The 19307-nt window shown below is 37.4% G+C and overlaps 1 protein-coding gene across 1 annotated transcript; it reads left to right on the forward strand.

The window, feature by feature from the left end:
• The first annotated feature begins 1454 nt into the window (after positions 1-1454).
• On the forward strand, positions 1455-7996 carry ngb (neuroglobin). Its single transcript, XM_051132752.1, has 5 exons — positions 1455-1676; positions 1909-2142; positions 2871-2979; positions 5637-5756; positions 5914-7996. Exons 2-5 carry the CDS (start codon positions 2045-2047, stop codon positions 6064-6066), a joined length of 480 nt encoding a protein of 159 aa, XP_050988709.1. The 5' UTR covers positions 1455-1676; positions 1909-2044; the 3' UTR covers positions 6067-7996.
• Positions 7997-19307: the final 11311 nt, after the last annotated feature.

The following is a 19307-nucleotide window of genomic DNA, read 5'->3' on the forward strand; positions in this document are numbered from 1 at the left end:
AACAAAAGGGTGGGAATAAAGAAATTCTAAAAAAAAAATTAGGGTTCTTTATTCCCTCCCTTCTGTTTTTCAAATCTGTAACTGTCAAAACACCTCATTACTGATTTTCTGTTCATGACCAACTACACTGACTGTCAACACATTCTCAACAGGTAAAACATTTCATTCTTAAAGTTTAATACAAATTTAGTTTTAAATTGTAGGTGTTTTCCAGACAAACATGTTTTAGAATTTTCCTCCCAGCAATGCCACAGAAGAACCCTTTTTGGTTCCACAAAGAACCATTCTGTCAAAGGTTCTTTAAAGAACTATCTCTTTCTTAACTTTTTATAATCTGAAGAACCTTCTTTCACCACAAAGAATCTTTTACAAACAGAAAGGTTCTTCAGATGTTAAAGGTTCTTTATGGAACCATATAGATAAAAAAGGTTCTTCTTTGGCATCGTGAGGCACCTTTATTTTTAAGAGTGCACTCTTAAAAGTAAAGGCTCCAAAAGGGTGTTTTTGCAGTGATGCCATAGAAGAACCATTCAGTGAACAGTTCCTAAAAGAAAGAATGTTTTTTGACTATAAAGCACCTTTTCTGCATTTCAAAGGTTCCATGGATGTTCTGAAGTTTCTTCAGAGAACCATTGATGCCAATAAAGAACCTTTATTTTTAAAAGTGTATATAGCACCAAAAAAAGGTTCTGCTGTTGTTACGAGCTGAAGAATCCTTTTCTGGTACTGTTTAGAACCATTTTTCTTAAAAGTGTAGATATAGATAGATTATGGATTTTATAAATTCTTCAGTTGGTTTTGGTTCTCTATAGCATACTTGTACACATAAGGTTTTCTAAAGAACTGGAGAAAACTTTTTCATGGAACTTGAAATGTTCTCGGACAGTTATATAATTCTCACTGATTCTAAATAGAATCTTTATTTAAAGAATGAAGAGATGCTTTTAAGCAGAATGCAGTGATGCAGTCGATTGAACTGTTTGTGAATATGAAAGCCAACCTTATCCAGGATTTGTCTGTTTGAAAATATTTATTTATAAAGCCTTGCCGTTATTTTACAGCATCAGTAAAAAATTGATTTGATTATAGATGCATACAGTTTGTCTGAAGGTGTTGTTATTTTGTTGAAGGCCAGACTCTCACCTGTAGGAGGAGCTATGGCTCGTAACATGTGCTATTACTAGGAGCAGCGAAGATTAGAGATATTTCCATTCTGTCCTTATTTACTGTCCACATGAGCACAGGGGTGAGAGCATTTAGGACAGTTAAGAGTGTGATTGAATAAAAACACGACTCACACTGAAATAAGTTTCTTTTCTTTTTTGAAACGCAGGAGCTTGTCAATAAGCTTTTCTCATCCTAGTTTGAATGCACATCAAGCAGCGTCTATGAGGTTACATGCAGCAGAGAGGGGAGAGGGAGCAGATAGAGGGAGAGATAAAGAGAGAGAAAGTGAGTGAGTGTTTGCATGTGTGTGAGAGAGCGGGGGGAGCAAAGAGGAAAAGAGAGAGAGAGTGAGACAAAGAAAGAGAGAGAAAAAGAGAGAGAGAGCAAACACAAGGATAGCAGGCTTGACATATACATATTCGCAGTGAACAAACAGAAATCCTAATGCCAGAGAAAGACAGACGAAGCCAGTGAGAGAAGAAGGTCACCTCTAGAGCAGTGAAGGAACGGTACGTTAGCTGTTTATTGTGACCATAAAGTCAGGGCTAAGTTGGGTTTCTTCTCTTCTAGATGTTGAGTGCATGAAGCATCTGTTGGAAAGCGCTTGCAGCTAAATTGATTTCAATGCATCGCAAGTAGATTGTAAATGAAATGTATTTGAACCTATAGACCCTCGTGCACGCTGCTCTGATAAGTCTGATTTGTCCTTGGAAAATGAAATGCAATGTTGGCACTTCACAGGGGGGTCATACCTGAAGACTGAACTCTGGAAGTCTGGAAATGGGAATTCAGGAGGTCCTGTTTTAAACTGAAGAAGACATTTTGATGCCACACCACTGAAAGACGACCGGGGAACACAGCATTACTGAGGGTCACGATGGAGAAAATCTCTGAAAAAGATAAAGGTCTGATCCGGGACAGCTGGGAGAGTCTGGGGAAAAACAAGGTGCCACATGGAATTGTTATGTTCACGAGGTAATATATCAATCACGCTGCATGCTGGCTAAAACTCTTTCGCAGCCAGGGATAATGCTATGCGAATTAGTCTGCATGTTTATTTAGAAAGTTGCAAATAGAGCTGTGCTGCTCAGGATGTCATGTACATGTGTGATGTTTTTGTGGGACAGGTGCATTTGTCAGAAATAATCATTTATTAAAAAGAATTAGATTAATAATTAATGCAATGTTTAGATTTTTATGCAAATAAACACTTAATACACGTAGAAGGTGCCAATCAAAACTGAGTATCCTTGAGCTCCATAAATTGAATATTGAACTGATCATGAAGGTATAGCAGTTTAACAAACTAAAGCGTAATCTCCTGAAATCCATCAAAAATTCCCCATCAGTCTCCCACTGTCTGTTCATCTAACCGCAGCTCAGTGAGAGGCTTGACTTGTTGCTTGGCGACAGGGAGCAGCAAGATCATTTTCATCAGAATCACCTTCTCAGAGGAAAGATGCTACCAAGTATCACTTTCCTGAGTATTCCTTTTCAAACTCGCCTTTGCGAAAGGATAAAAGTGACTTTCTTTGAAAAAAGGGGCTTGAAGCTATAAGAAAAAAGGATATGCGTTTTTTTTCAATGTCCAAATTAATGATCATTTTTGTTAGGGAAATGTGCAATAAGCAATTGTGGTTAAAGACCCATGTCAATGAATTGCTTTGTAGCGCTGGCTGATTAAACGTAACATTTCTTTTTAGGTTATTTGAGCTGGATCCAGCACTGCTTACTCTCTTCAGCTACAGCACAAACTGTGGGGTTGCACCTGAATGCCTCTCCAGCCCGGAGTTCCTCGAGCATGTCACCAAGGTGAGCCCAGAGGTCAACTGTATAACAATTGGTAGAGTAAAAGTGCAGGAACCTACTTTTGAGGAGTTCTTATGCAATCATGCATCTATGTGTTCTCCTTGTACATCATCAAGTTCAATTCCAATACTCAAAAAATGGTTATTGGCATTTCAGTGGAATATTTAAAAGACTCTTAATACTGCCAAAGCATAGGGAATATTTAATAGACTGTTTACTCACACACTTGCGGTGAAGTAAAAATATATTTACATTGTGCAACTAGCTAAAATGCACCGGGATGGTCAGTTGATCTCACAGTTGATCTCTGTTTTTATGTCCTCGCATTCTTTCTGAGTTCTTTCAAGGTAAGAACTCGGTCAGATCTTTTCTGGAAAGACTGTTCTTCATGAGAATGCAAGACTGTTCTTTACATTTTTAGAATTGAGAAACAGCCTTGGCGTGACTTTGTTGGCAGTAACCGAAAATTTGGTTCATTCCTCACAAAGAGCAAAGGTTGTGCTGTCCTGCTATTTAAAATGCACTGGGATGGTCAGGTGAGTAGCGAGATGACAGCACATCTCATTTTTCACAAACACGCATTTTGTGTCCTCGCTTCCTTTCCAAGTTTTTTCAAGGCAGTCAGGCAAAATCGGTCTTCATGACAACGCAACACTGTTCTTTGCATTCTCAGAATTTAGAAACAGCCTTGGTGTTGCCTGGCTGGCAGTAACCAAAAAGTTGGCTCATTCCTCACAGACAGCAAGGGTTGTGTTCTCTCACTATTTAAAATGAACCGGGACGGTCAGTTGAGCAGTTCTCAGTTCTTACAAAGATGCGTTTCGTGTCCTTGCATCCTTTCCGACTGCTTTCAAGGTCTTCTTTGCATTCTTAGAATTAGGTTACGACGTTTGGCAGTAACCAAAAAAAAAAAAAAAAAAAAAAGGTTACTTTCTTACAAAGAGTAAGCATTCTGCTGTCTCGCTATTTAAGATGCACTGGTACAGTCAGTTGAGCAATGAGATCACAGTGATGCATTTTGTATTCTCATTCCTTTTAAAGTTCTTTCAAAGAGGTCTGACAAGACTGGTCTTCATAAGAATGCAAGACTGTTCTTTGCATTCTTAGAATTAAAAAGCTTTAGCGTGGTGTTGTTGGCAGTAACAGAAAAGTTGGTTAGTTCCTCAAAAAGAACAAGGCTGGTGCCATCTCACTATTTAAAATGCCCTTGGACTGGTCAGTTGAGTAACGAAATCTCAGCACATCTCAATTTTCACAAAGATGCATTCTGTGTCCTCGCACCCTTTCCAAGTTTTTTCAAGGAAGTCTGACAATACTGTTCTTCATGAGATCGCAAAACTGTTCTTTGCATTATTAGAACTGAGAAACAGTCTTGGCATGACGAGGAGTTGTTTCATTCCTCACCAAGAGCAACGGTTGTGCTGTCTCACTATTTAAAATGCACCAGGACAGTCAGTTAAGCAACAAGATCAAAGCAGATGTTGGCAATAACCAAAAAGTTGGGTCATTCCACACATTGTTAGAATAGAGAAACAGACTTGGTGTGGCGAGAAGTTGGTTCGTTCCTCACCAACAGCAAGGGTTGTGCTGTCCCGCTATTTAAAATGCACCGGGACAGTCAACTGAGCAACGACATCACAGCCCATCTCTGTTTTCACAAAGATGCATTTTTTGTCCTAACATCCTTATGAGTTCTTAAGGTGCTTGCACACTGAGTCCAAAATCTTGAAATTTTTGCATGTTAAAAAATAAATACGACTTCATGTTGTGTCAATCACGTTTACACACTGCTTTCGAAATTTTCGTCCATCATAAAATCTTCAAATCAGGTTTAAATTTTCTGCATTTTGCGCATCCATAGCAAGCATTTTGAGAAGTTTTGACAATTCAGAACCACTGTGCAAGCGAACGCCAAAATCCAGAATGGTGTCCAGTTGATTCGCTTCGTCTTGCAGCACAAAGCACTGTATGACAAACAAGTGGTTCACAGAAATTGGTGGTCTTCTTTTTAATTTGTAGCTCCAATATCACTGGCAAAGCATCAAACTGAGCCAGACATCCTGAAGTACCTAAACTATGAATTGCTCGGGATAATCCCGCAGCTCCTTGATAAGGAGATGGAGCTCGTCTTCCTCTTTACGCAATCTCAGGATTGGATGGACTCAATATTTCCTCTTTCTTTTACTCTTTTTAAGGAAGAGAGAGGACAACACAATCATCCTCGCTGCTTGAAGACTCCATTTTGTATTGTTTTGTGAAATTTTTCGAAAAGGTTTAATTAATACGCATTTGACTCAGTATGCAAGGACCCTTCGAATTGAGAAAATGCCTTTGCGTGGCGTTGTTGGCAGTAACCGAAAAGTTGATTCATCCCTCACAAAGAGTCTAGGATATGTCCAGATGGACTTTTCAAACATGATCCACAACATACACCAAATTTCCTTAAAAGCTTCCGTTGATATGTTTGGTTGTTTGTTGCACCATAGAGCCGCATGGTTCATTTAGGACTGGGGTGTCCAATCCTGTTCCTAGAATTTAACTTCAACCCCAAATAAACACTTGGACAAGCGAGACATTCAAACAGGTGTTGCAGGTGTGACTCAACTTTTGAGTTTACAGCCATGTAAACCCAGCTCATGAGTGGTTGTATGTCTGTCCAGGTGATGTTAGTGATCGACGCAGCTGTGAGCCATCTTGATGACCTACATACACTGGAGGACTTCTTGTTGAACCTGGGCAGGAAGCACCAGGCAGTTGGGGTGAAGACTCAATCCTTTGCTGTGAGTATACTTTCCCTGCATGACAGAAATTACACATTGCAGCCGTAACACTCAAACGTCAAAGACGACAATGAGATTGACAGCGGTCTTCAGGCTGAGTCACAGTGATTTTTCAGACCATCGGTTGATTGATTGGGTTCTTTCACATGTTCTCTAGGTGGTTGGAGAGTCCCTGCTCTATATGCTTCAGTCCAGCCTGGGTCCGGCTTACACGACAGCACTGCGCCAGGCTTGGCTCAATATGTACAGCATTGTGGTATCAGCCATGACTAGAGGCTGGGCCAAGAATGGTGAACATAAGTCCAACTGAGAAAGAGGTTGATGTGAGATTCACACTGGAACACCCTGGAGGTCACCAGATTCTCAAACTAACTTCTCAAAAGTCTTGTTAAAGAGTGAGGGGATTGGATATGGGATGACCAATGGGAAAATCAGTTCAGTTGTATTTTGGCTCACTGAACAGTCCTAACTTGGTAGCTTGGTCTAACAGTAGACTGAGATTGTAGATAGAGATAACGAAGCCTGTGAGGTTGAAGAGTGAAGAATGCAGGGCATGGATAGTTTATGGTTGAAACTTCGAAAGCAAAATTTGCTTTGTACATACAGTAATGACTAAGTACATATAGTAATGACTAAATGTATTTCCTCAAACTATCTTTAATGACTGTCTTGATGTATTGATGTGTCATGTGAGTGTAAAACAGAGGTTTGACTATGCACACGTGCGCTTGGTCAACTTGGAAAGTTTTTTTCTGACGCCTCTTGGAATCAATTTAGATAAAGGCCTTTGAAGCCACTCCAATTTAACCCTAAATTACACAGAAATAATTCTATACTCTTGCCTGTGCTGTGTTTACTGTAAGTTCAGTGATGTTCAGTAAGTTATCTGAGCATGAACCTAGTAGTATTTGGCAATATAGTCCAAATGATAGTGTCAAAGACAATAAGCAATCAGTAGCCATACATTTTCTCAATGCCATCCAGATGTTCATGTGAAATTTTGTTTGCCACATTCTTCAATCATTAACAGTATTTCTGGCGATGAAAGTAAATGACGAGCACTGTTACATCCGAAATAGCTTTTGGAATTTTTAGACTGTTAATTTCTGAACCTGTGCCATGTCATAAGTTTACATTTCCATTGTATGGGATTATACTCGAAGCACTCTACTCCAAGGCTTACTTACGAAAGACTTGTGTAGACTGTTACTTCACATAAAGTGACTGTTATATCATAGTGACTAGATGATTTGTTCACCTACAGTTGTAGATAGTCAAAAAGCGTTTATGTTAAATGACCCATTCCAGTGGGCGTTAGCTATAAATAATTTCATCTTTTATTTCACAGTTTTTGTTAGCACTTTTTGTGAATAATATATTTTAAAAATAGCAAATTGCATTAGTTGGCTTATTACAACCTTGTAAGTTAAGAACAAACACACTCTTATCTAAGATAAGAATATTTGTTGCCATAATTATGAGCTATAGTAAACGTTAAAAGCGATGATAACCTTTTTGCTGCTATTCAATAGCTTTGTAGAAATGTTGTCCTCTTTATACAAGAGATATTTCTACATTTAAACGGTTCAGGCCAAGTATTTCAAAGTGTGTAGAACTGTCACAGATATTAAAACTGCTGGTATGTTACTTTATATGACAACGCCTACTTTAGGTATATAGCCTTTTCTGTATATTTAGCTGTTTGTGGATTGATTATTTAAATTTATGTATTGCTCAATGGTGCACTATATACTTTTTTGTGTAAAATGTATATTTTATTTTCTCTCTTAAAGACTGTTCTCTTTTTCTGAGTACGTATGTACCACCTAATGGCTTTCCAATAACCTGTAAGATGTCTGTCTTTATGGAATGATTAGCTTGTTAGTATTGAAAATCTTTTACGAAGATGCAACGGTTACATTTTCAAGTGAAAGCGTTCCTTTGTGATAAGCTATGTTTATTGAAGTGTTGTGTGTGTAGTGTTTGCTTCTGTGCTTTTTCCTCTTGATATTCTGTGACTGAATTGTCTCAATGTCTACCTCACTGAAGCAGCTGATATTAAACAGCGATGTTACGACCTGGCTCCTCAGTAACCAAAAAGTTATATTTCAATTACACTGTACATCCTATTTCCTCAGCCAGTCACCAATCCAACTAGAATCAGGATCAGTCAAGGCTCTATGTAAACACGTATTGGAAGCTTATTTGTAATAAATGACAGAAATAAAGAATATCTTTCATATGGGTCTCTGCTTGAAATGTGTGTATCGACTTTTGTGTATCTCTACAAAGATTTTTAACTCAAATTGTTTCAGTATGTCAGTCATATAATGGTCAGTGGGACCCACGGCTTATCCTTACCAAAAAGAAGTACACTTCAAGTTTATTTTATTAAGTATATTTAAGTAAAGTTCAAGTATATTTTTAAGTATACTTTATGTAGTAAGTATACAAATATCAGTGTACTAGTACACTGTAAAAAATAAAAAAACACAATTTGTTGAGTCAGCTTAAAATAATTTGTTACCCTGCTGCCTTAAAATTTTAAGTTCAGTCAACTAAAATAAGTTTATTCAACTTGAAATGTTAAGTTGTACTAAGTAACAACTTTGATATTTGTGTTTGCTAAACTTAACAGATGGGTAAGTAACCCAGCTGCCTTAAAATTTTAAGTATAATTTAACATTTCAATTGAATAAACTCAAATTTTTTTGAGTTGACTGAACTTAAAATTTTAAGGCAGCCAGGTTACAAATTATTTTAAGTTGACTCAACAAATTGTTTTTTACAGTGTGGTATACTTTTAAATGTACCATTTTAATACTCCTTGGGACTAAATTGGCCCACTTTCTAGTATATAAAAGTATACTTTTATGTATAACAAAAATAAACTTTGAGTACACAACTAGTTTACAACTGTTTTTAGTTTGTACTGCAAGTATACTAAAAGTAAATTTATAGGTATACTGATAGTTTACTAATTAAACACTTTTAGTACACTTTGAAGTATACAGTCACTTGACAGTCATTATTATTAGCTCTTCATAGGTCGTCATTTTTTTCCATAACGTTACACAATTTTACATATCTATGGTTTTGATGCTGTTTTATGTCTGAGATTGTGTTTTGTGTCACTTGTGTTTTGGAAGTTCTGTACAGAAGATGTGCAATAGCGCCCCTAGCTTATAACAATGAAAACACGAATTCTCAGAGCACAAATATAGCTCAAATATACTTTTTCTAAGTATAAATCAAGTATACTTAATTGGCATTTTAGGTATTTTTTTGAGAAGTATATAAAGCACATATCTGAGAATAAAAAGTATACTGAAAGTATACTTTCCTATTTTAAGTTTAAAAAAAAGTATATAATAGTGCACCTGAATAAACGTCTTTTTCGTAAGGGTTGAGAGTCAAAAAAAAACATACACAGACAAAACCAAATTAAACCCTGTGGCCCTTGACAATACATTGAGGTGTTAACACGAAACAATCGGTCTGTGCAAGAAACTGAACAGTATTTATATCATTTTTTACCTCTGATCCAACTGTCCTGAGCGCAGTCGAGCGTGACAGACACTTTAAGACACTTTTCATGAAATCTGAAAGCTTTATAACCCTGCATAGACAGCAACGTAACTACCACGTTCAAGGCCCAGAAAGGTATGCTCTAAAAAATGCTGGGTTCAGCCTGTTGGGTAATTTTATTGGGTTGTTTTTTATATTTTTACCCAGGTGCTGGGTAGTTTTTCTGCACTCTAAAAAAATGCTGGGTTAATTTTTTGTAACCCCAATGCTGGATTCAGTTGGGTCATTTTATTGGGTTATTTGTTAATATTTTTTTCCCAAGTGCTGGGTATTTTTTCTGTAATTAAGCTGTTGGGTCAGGTTATTTTGTCTGCCCAGCTGTTGATTTGAGCCTGTCTCAGACATTACAGTCAGAGGTTTTTGCATCCTCTACAGGAGACAGCATTTCTCAGAGCCACTGCGCACTTCTTCAGCGAAATAAAGGTTTGTTTTATTTCATTTATAAAGTCTTTTCTGTGCTGTAAATTATATTATTTTATGCAACGCAACATATAAGAATGAGATGTCAGTCAACTGCGTCAGCAGCAGTCATAAGATAGATTTTTATTGTCCAGAAGAAAATTTGTTTTGGACACATACAATTTGATATCAGCTGTTTCATACAAGTAACATACTACATACATACGATGCAGTGGCCCATCACTGCCCCACTCACAGTATACAGTGAACAACTAAATTGCACCCTACCTATTGTGCAACACACCTTTAATCATCATAATCAGATATAAATTACACACACCAGACAGGGAGAGAAGAAAAAAAAAAAGCATTCGTTTAGCATGATGGAAATACCTTTTGCCTTGCATAACATAAACTGATTTTATTCGTTAGAATACTGAATTTAATTACATTTTATGTTACAATATGTTCTCTGTTCTCAGTACTGTTTGTTAATGGGCAGGTTATGGAATCAGTCACAGCATCTTTCAGCTACAAGTGAAACGCGAGGCGAACGGCAGATTTTGATGACACACCAGCACGAGAATTAGCACTATTTTGGTGATTACAGAGAAAGTGATTACAGAGAACAGTTGAATAGATGTAAATTAAAATGCTACTTTTGAATGATACATTTTTTATTTCTAAAATGATTGTTAGACGAGTTTAATGCTGTATTCACCCAAATAAATTCATATTTTTGTCCTTGGGTGTTCTTGCTTAATAAAAAATGTTTGTTTTTTGATTATTGCTATTGCCTCTTTAATTCTGTGTGTGATTTTTAATTTCCAAGCTGGCAATTTTAAGCCAGCAATATAATAATTTTTAAACAATAGTTGACCTAAATAAAACAACCCAGCATGTTTTACCCTAGCAGGGTAAAAACATTTAACCCAACTAGCTGCGTCAAAACAACCCAGCATGTGTTCTGTCCAATATTTACCCAGCACTGGATTGCTAATTAACCCAAGTTGGGTTGTTTTTAACTCAGCATTTTTTTAGAGTGTAGTAAGGACATGTTATGGACTATTTTAACAAAATAGTCCATCAGCAGTTCACCTGTAATGTTATGAAGCCACGAGAATATTTTTTTGTGTGCAAAGAAAACAAAAATAGCTTTATTCAACAATTTCTTCTCTTTCGTGTCAGTCTTTGATGCACATTCAATGCAAGAGCTGACATTCTCATAGCTTCAGAAAATGATGGTTGAACCACTGATGTCACATGGACTATTTTAATGATGTCCTTACTACCTTCCTGGGTCTTGAATGTGGTAGCTGTGTTGCTGTCCATGGAGGGTCAGAAAGCTCTCGGATTTCATCAAAAATATCTTAATTTGTGTTCCAAAGAGGAACAAAGATCAAACTTGTTAATAAGTTTGGAAATCGTATTCTTGTGTCAACATTATGAAAAACCAATACAAACTTGATCCTTTACAACCAGTTATTGAAAATTTCACAGCGTAGCAATGTTAAACAAAAAGCATCTTTCAGAAAAAGTAGTCAGTATACTACATAGACAGTTAAAACATGATACAGATCAAATTCTAATATTTTACTTCTTTTTTCGGAGACTGACACGAAAGAGAAGAAATTACTGAATAAAGTTGTTGTTTTTGTTTTCTTTGCGGGCAAAATGTATTCTCATAGCTTTAGCATACAAAGTAAGGTTGAACCACAGATGTCATATGGACTATTTTAACAATGTCCTTACTACTTTCTGGGCCTTGAATGTGTCAGTTGTGTTGCTGTCTATGGAGGACCAGAAAGCTCTCCGGTTTCATTAGAAATATCTTAATTTGTGTTCTGAAGATGAACCCTTTAAATCTAAACAAAGTTCAGTTATATCCTATTAGTTGTATCAACTGTAAGCCATGAGGACACTGTTTCTTGAAGATGATCCTTATATAACACTGGCTTGAAGAAAAAAAGAAATAGCATTTGTCTTATGTTATTCTTCACAATGTCCCAGTTCCAATAATCAGAAGGTTATGAAGAAATACTGTTCACGCCTTTGCACTCTCTGATGTGACACTGTCAGAGTGGATGAGATGGAGCAAAACTCCAGAAGCGAGAGCTGCTCACTGGGTTTGTGGATTCAATTACACTGCATTATTGTAAATGTCTTGAAGGCTGACTGTCAAGCCTAGGCACATTCTGCCTTGCTTATAAGAAGCAAAAATGTGCCTCCACAAAAATCAGCGTCTATCCACCACTGCTATATAACACCATTTGAGTATTTTATTTTTAATTTATGAGACCCCTATTTGAAATTTATATGATTCCAGATTTATAATTATGAATATTTCTAAGAATACCAAAGAATAGAAGCCACAAACACTTGTACTATATCTGCCCTAAAAGCTAAATAAAGTGTAAAATTGAGAGACAGTGGGAGAGTGGGAGAGAGACAGAGATAAAAAGGCGCAATAATAATAAAAACAATAAAAACAATACAGACTAGAGATCAGTATTTTTAGAAAGTCTGCAATGTGTTGGAAGCAGGGCATTGGAAATTACCATGACAACCATGACAAGCACAGTGAGAGAGTGTGTGGAGTGTTTGTATTTTGAGACTCAGACAGTAGAGAAGAGTCGTTTAGAACGGGAGTGTGCTGGACTGTGACTTTGGGATATTTTTAAGTGTTGACTGCATTCAGTTCACATATATTTGTCACAGCGCTCTGGTTCCGTCAATATATAAAACATTATTTGCTTGATAATGACAAATCTACAGTATTGTCATAATATTTGTCTAATTTAAATGTATATTTATGATAAAATAGAATGTCAGTAAAATAGAATTATGCAGTAGTGCGATTGATATATGATATGATGTAAGAGTTGGCAGAGGGAAAGAGTTTGAGCAAAAACAAAATGATTGGTCTGTTCCTCACACAGAGCTGTCGTGTGGTGTCAGAAGATTTGGTAAATAGCACACAAGTTGTATGGAACAAACTTCTCATGCTAGAACCCACAGAGGTATAATCTCAAGACCCACCAAAAACGCTTTGAACTGAAATATGAGAGGAGTGGAAAAAATCATTTTTTGTTCTCTCTCTGGTTTTCCTTGTCATGTTACACTGGGTAAAGCCTGCACTCAATTTGCATTATCATAAGGACATGTTAAGCTAAATATAATGACTATAATAAACAAAATTCTTTAATGTTAAGTATAGGGTACAGATTAAGTTAACGGCATAATTTATAGACACACAATATATTGCTGCTTTTTCTATCTGAAATAAATTATACATTGGCATGGAACTTACGATTCAGTGAGTCATTTGTTGATTCAGTGGTTGCTGTCACGAATCCAGTGCAGTTCATTTAGTGAAGGATTCATGAGAAAGATCCATCAGACTGAGAGCATGTTTACATGACAATGAGGTACTAAAAAACAGAAATGTTTTTTCTTTGTGGTTTTGGAAAGCTTCTACGTTTTCGAAACAATCCCCGTTCACACAGGTTGGGAAAAATAACTAAAGGCCTGTTCACGATAAGGAAGATAACTATAAAGATAACGATAAAGATATAGTACTAAAAATCGTTCTCAATATTAAAAAATAGCAAAGTCCACACCACAGCTATAACAATAAAAGCACAGAAAAACGATATTGTTGGAGTCACTTTCAGAATTATTTTTTTTCCAGCTGATGAATGATAAGAAAAACCCCACCCAATCAGAATCAATTCTGCTATAACAAGCTGAAGAATTTAAAGACAATTGTGCGCCTAGAATACACAGACAATGTCGTCCACTAGTGTGGACGCTAATATTGTTATCTTTATAGTTATCGTTCTTGGTGTGAATGGGCCTTAAGGCCATGTTCACACTAATATGTTTTCGTTTTAAAACTTTTTCTCTCTGTTTTGGCCATTTGTTCACACTGACACAAACCAAACCAACAGGTGGCAATATAACGCTAACCGCAAAGTCAAGTTGGCCAATCAGAAGTTTGAAAAAAGCGCATACTCCGACGTCACAAGGGCAAAATCTCCAGTTTCACCAGCTACATGACTGTCACACCCCTGTGGACTGTTTAGTTTGGTTTCTCCCTCTTGTGCCCATATTTGGTCATTTCTGTTTCCTGTCCTCGTTTAGTCATCATTAGTTTACCTTGTTACCTTGTTCGCCCCTTCCTTGCACGATACGTGACAATGACAACACTGCAACCAGAGTTTCTGAAAATCTCCACCCTGGTGGGAGTTTTCAAAAAGTTTTGGTTTCAGTGACCTGATACTGCATTTGGACAAACAGCCGTACCTGTGTTCGTGTGGACAGGGCCTAATATGTTTTTGCTTGAAAATGCATCTTTTTCTCTCCAATTTGGACTTCCGTCCACACTGAGACGGTGTTTTTGTCAAGGAAAACTGGGCTTTTTGAAAATGCTCTCCAAAATGGATAAATTTGAACGATGACGCTTGTTTCACGAGTTCAACTGCCAATCCAGTCGTGATGGTTAATGGTAAACAAATTTGGCTTGCTGTCCTGAATGGAGGAGTTCAACCCCCCCATTGTGGTACTACATAGAAGGAGAATAACAGAAATAGAGGAGGAGATGGGAAAGTGGAGGGATGCCGGAATGCGATGTATTATGTGTGCCAGGCCAGTAGTTGGCAATGTCACTTTGTAAAGAAACACTATGCGCACATACAGATGGACTTAACATGTAATATGCATGCAAATGACAGTTTTTACAGTTTTCACAAATTAGCATTTTTGTAGTTTACATGGAGATGGCAACATATCATTTTCAAAAACTTGACATTATGACCTATTTTCAAAAGTTTGCAAGCCCCCAAAATGCCACTGTCATGTAAATAAACGGCCAAAACGCATAAAACATTTTCCATTTATAGTTGAGAAGTGTGTTGTGTAAACCCCCCTGATTCAACCCAGTGGCTGTATCCAAAATTGCACACTCTCTGAGTAGGTGCTTCTTTTGAATAATTACTTTGTGACCATTAAAAAATATTTGTTATATAATATGAATGTAATATGGACAAACTACATTTAATATGTTGTCATTGTCATGTGATCTGTCACTTCACCCACTGTATGTAAAACAAAAAAATGCAACTGCATATTTTCCAGTTTACGAAACCTTTTGAGTCTCAAACAGTAAAAAATGCTATTTTCTCAAAACTACATAAAAACCCTTGTCAGACTGACAAAATTACCTCCAATATTGTCCAACTAGTCAAACACAGTTGTCTGAACAAAGAATTTTATATTGTTGAAATGTTAAGGCTTTGTGAGTTCTCAGCATGCATTGCAGCATTAATAAATTATGCAGTTACTGGCCCTGTCCCTCATGTACACTTGCGGTCTTACACTCTTACAATAGCCACCACATGCGCGTGTCCATTAAGTCCACAAGACTTTTTTGTTGTTGTCTTGTCATTATTGTTAGTTATTTGTTGTACTGTGATGTGAATTTGGACATAGAATGTCCTCATATTGTTTTTAGTTTGCAGTATGTGCGTCATTTTAGAAAAATGTAATATCCAGTAATACCTGAACATGTAAATGCCCTCTAGCAAAACTGAATTTTCACACACAACTCACTTATTCCCCCTCTGTTAATCACCAGTTAGTCATAAAAATCGCTTGATGAGTCTTTGTATGAATCTTTGAGTGAATTAGCCATTCATTACTGTGTGCTAACCAAGATCAAAGTTTGAATCGAACATTCCAACTTTCAAAAGCTAACTGTAACAGTTGTGGATTACTGTAGGATCAGTAGCCGTGTCGTGCTTTCAACACCTTCCACAAGGAGTTTGTGGCACCTTACTGTACATGTCAGTCTCTGGTGTTGATGTTCCCTCTTCTAATGAGAGTCCTTCTGTGACACAGCCTCTGCCAAAGTCTTCACACCTCTCGTCGACATCTCCACTAGTTTCCCTCAGGATCCCACTAATGACAGGAAATACAAGACTGTACACAGTAAGCGGTCACATGGTTATCAAATACTCTCTGCACATTTAAAGTTGTCATAGTGTGTTTGCCAAGAAAACTGCAGCAGACTGTAACAGTAAATCCCAGAAACAGTTCACACCACGCATTTATGCCAAAATTTAAAAGCAGTGCGGCTCTCTCATATCCGGGACGAGATAAAGAATTACACTACTTTTAAAGTTATTAAAAGGGACAAATCATAGGTTTTTCTTGCTCATACATACATACATTTGCCTATACAATGGCAAAACTGTTTTTGAAAAACTTGGTAGCGAATATTGACTGTAGGAATGGTCAAGCATAATAATGCAAAAGGAAAGATTAACTTGATCAAGATTTATGTGCTAATAAAATGCAAACATTCTAACATAACAGCTTGGTTTATAACAAATCAAGCTGTTCAGATGCACATGCACAGCAGGGGAGACAAACACAGGTAGCAGTCAAATAGGGAAAACAGCAGCAGTTCTATTCCAAGCATATGGCACAGAGGAGGAGAAAGCAGCGTGTTTCTGTTCCCAGGGGTATTCACCTTCTGAAGACTGCCTGCTCAGGAAGGTTGCTTAGGAGACAGAAGGAAAATGTCAAGCAGATTTCTTTTCTTTTTTTTTTTTTCCTACTGTGTTGACACTTGCAACTGTGGCAGGTGTATGAAAAATGGCTTTCTCCACCACTCTCATCACTGATGAAACATACCTGCGCTTGGTCTTATTTTGCTCTCATTTATACAACATGGATGTTTTTTATCGTCATATAGTGAGAAAGAAGACATTTTGTAATTAGACATTTTTACACTGTCTATACATTGAGAAGTTTAGGCACTTGACTACAGATCACATGACCTCCACTATTTGTAAGTCCATTGGTATTCACTCATTTGCATGAAATTAATGGCCGTTCACACTGGCAAGTATTTGCAGGGACAAAATAACTGGAAGACCTTCATTTCAATGGGAAATGAATGACTACAGCTAATAATAAAACAAAGTTAAGCAGAAATTAACAACAAACATTCAAGCATGTGAAACATTAATGCAGCCTCAGTTGCAATAAGTAGTCTGTACACTTTTGCCACTTCAGGTGCTGTTTATGTGCAGCATAAAATATAATATTTAGTATTTATATGTGACTTCTGAACAATAATGCAAAACCATGACTCATACTATCATTTAAACTGTCAATTTTCCCATCTCTGTATAGCGATACGCACTCACACACATAAGTAATTAGGTTGACTGCATGCAGGGCCAGGCCAAACTGCAGTAATTAGTATGCAGACTCACTGCTCTTCACAGCCTGTCATTAGAGAGGTGAGCTGTGGCATATACTCAGCCACATTTGATGCCTCCAACATATTAATCACCGCAACCATCAGGGAATTCTCACCCCGCTGAAAGGTAAACATCAGTGTAATTAATCCCGAAAAGTCCTGGCTAAGGCAAGTTGTGCTACTATGTCCACAGAGGATCATTTTAATCTCAACATTTGAACTTTTGTCCGTCTGTCTTCCATCCACATCTATCTATCTGTCCATCCATCCATCCACATCTATCTGTCCGTCCATCTATCTATCAGCCTGTCTCCCATCTATCTGTCTATCCGCCCATCTATCTGTCTCCTCATTTGTTTTCCATCCACATCTATCTATCTATCTATCTATCTATCTATCTATCTATCTATCTATCTTTCTATCTATCCGCCTGTCTCCCATCTATCTATCCGTCCGTCCATCCATCCATCCATCCATCCATACATCCATCCACATCTATCTGTCCGTCCATCTATCAGCCTGTCTCCCATCTGTCTATCAGCCCATCTGTCTCCTCATTTGTCTTCCATCCACATCTATCTATCTATCTGCCTGTCTCCCATCTATCTGTCGTCCGTCTGTCTTCCATCCACATCTATCTATCCATCCATCCATCCATCCATCTGTCTCCCATTTATCTGTCCATCTGTCCGTCCACCTATTTGTCCGTCTGTCTTCCATCCACATCTATCTGTCCGTCCATCTATCTGTCTGTCTATCAGCTATCTGTCTATCTATGTCTGTCCGTCCGTCCATCCATCTATCCGCTTGTCTCCCATCCATCTGTCTGTCTGCCCATCTGTCTTCCATCCACATCAATCAATCAATCTATCTATCTATCTATCTATCTATCTATCTATCTATCTATCTATCCGCCTGTCTCCCATCTATCTGTCTAATTTCTGTCTAACCATTTGGAAAGCCATTTTTATCTGAATGTGTGCATGGACACATGGTTGGGTCAGCGTCCTTGCATAAGCACATTTCCGCACATGCATACAGACCAGCAGTGGCACAAACAAGCAGCCCAGTATAGAATCATAGAATGTTTCTGTCTCCCGGTTGTTACTTCTGGAAAAATGTTTTGAGATTTAGATGTATCCACATTTTGGCTTTATGTCAGATATTCCTGCCAGTTCTGCAAAAGAAAGGAAAATAATAGCTGAGACAAAAACCACCGAATAGCCTAAATAAACCAAAGACTGCTCGTGGATGGACATTCACAGCGATTTAAAGGGCAATTCAATTAAATATCAAAATATCTTTCATTTTTTATGGGTTTATTTCATAATTCCACAAGCATCTGATGGTGAGACACATGGAATTCAATTTATCTGCACTACCCAATCTAAGGAACTTTCCATATAGAAATGGAAACTTCTTTAACCGAGATCCTGGAATATACTGTAATCCTTTCTAGTAACATACTGTTGTGGTCTTTGTAGCAAGTCTAAAGAACAGATATTTACAAGGGAAGAAATCATGAATTTTAAAAGGGTGTGTAGAGGCTCAATGAAGCAGAACATCAGAGTACACATTTTATTCAGCTCCATTATGATTGAGTGTGCATGTCCTACTTTTTGGAAAGATTTGTCATGTGCGGCTTCAGTTGTTGTGTTGCAGTACAGTCTCATAACACACACACACACACACATAACACATGGTAATGACATCTAGTGTGCAGGAAAAACATAATTGCCAGTTTTCAAGAGTTGACCAGTCAAGTGACCACTGGCTGTCTTCTGGCACAGCAGGAGATTTAATTAAGGGGCGACGTTTCATTTTCTGAGACTGAAGAAAATGTTTTTGAGACTGTTGCATGGAACTCAGTGTTTTTTGTTTTTTTTTTCTGAATAAAAATTTCTGTGCTTGTCCATGATAAATTTGCTACCAAGGGATACCTAAGTGGTTCCTAAGGTCTTCTGGATGGTTTCTAGTTGGCCCAAAGTCAAAACATCCCATCCCCATGTCTCTGTATAAGGATTGGTCCCTCCTTTACAGTTTTTCTCAGTCGCTTTGGTGCATTTCTCACAACACTATTTACATTTGCACAACAGTTAATGCATTTCTCAAAACAATTAGTACAAACTGCAAAACCTAGTTGATAACCTGCAAAAGCGTGTCACTTGCTCAAAATGGATAGCTCATTCCTCAAAAGCAAGTATTCATGTCAATGAAAGTGTCAGTGTCATCAAGATGAAAAGTCCTGACACCATTGTTTATGAACAAGATAGTCAAATGGCTTTGTCATGTTT

Source organism: Labeo rohita, chromosome 17 (genome assembly GCF_022985175.1).
Source record: "Labeo rohita strain BAU-BD-2019 chromosome 17, IGBB_LRoh.1.0, whole genome shotgun sequence".
NCBI lineage: Eukaryota > Metazoa > Chordata > Actinopteri > Cypriniformes > Cyprinidae > Labeo > Labeo rohita.

Excerpts from the sequence above, each read along its gene's own strand:
- ngb (XM_051132752.1), top strand. The coding sequence starts at position 2,045 with ATGGAGAAAATCTCTGAAAAAGATAAAGGTCTGATCCGGGACAGCTGG. Across the intron at positions 2,143-2,870 it reads GGAATTGTTATGTTCACGAG|GTTATTTGAGCTGGATCCAG; the intron begins GTAATATATCAA and ends ATTTCTTTTTAG. Across the intron at positions 5,757-5,913 it reads TGAAGACTCAATCCTTTGCT|GTGGTTGGAGAGTCCCTGCT; the intron begins GTGAGTATACTT and ends CATGTTCTCTAG.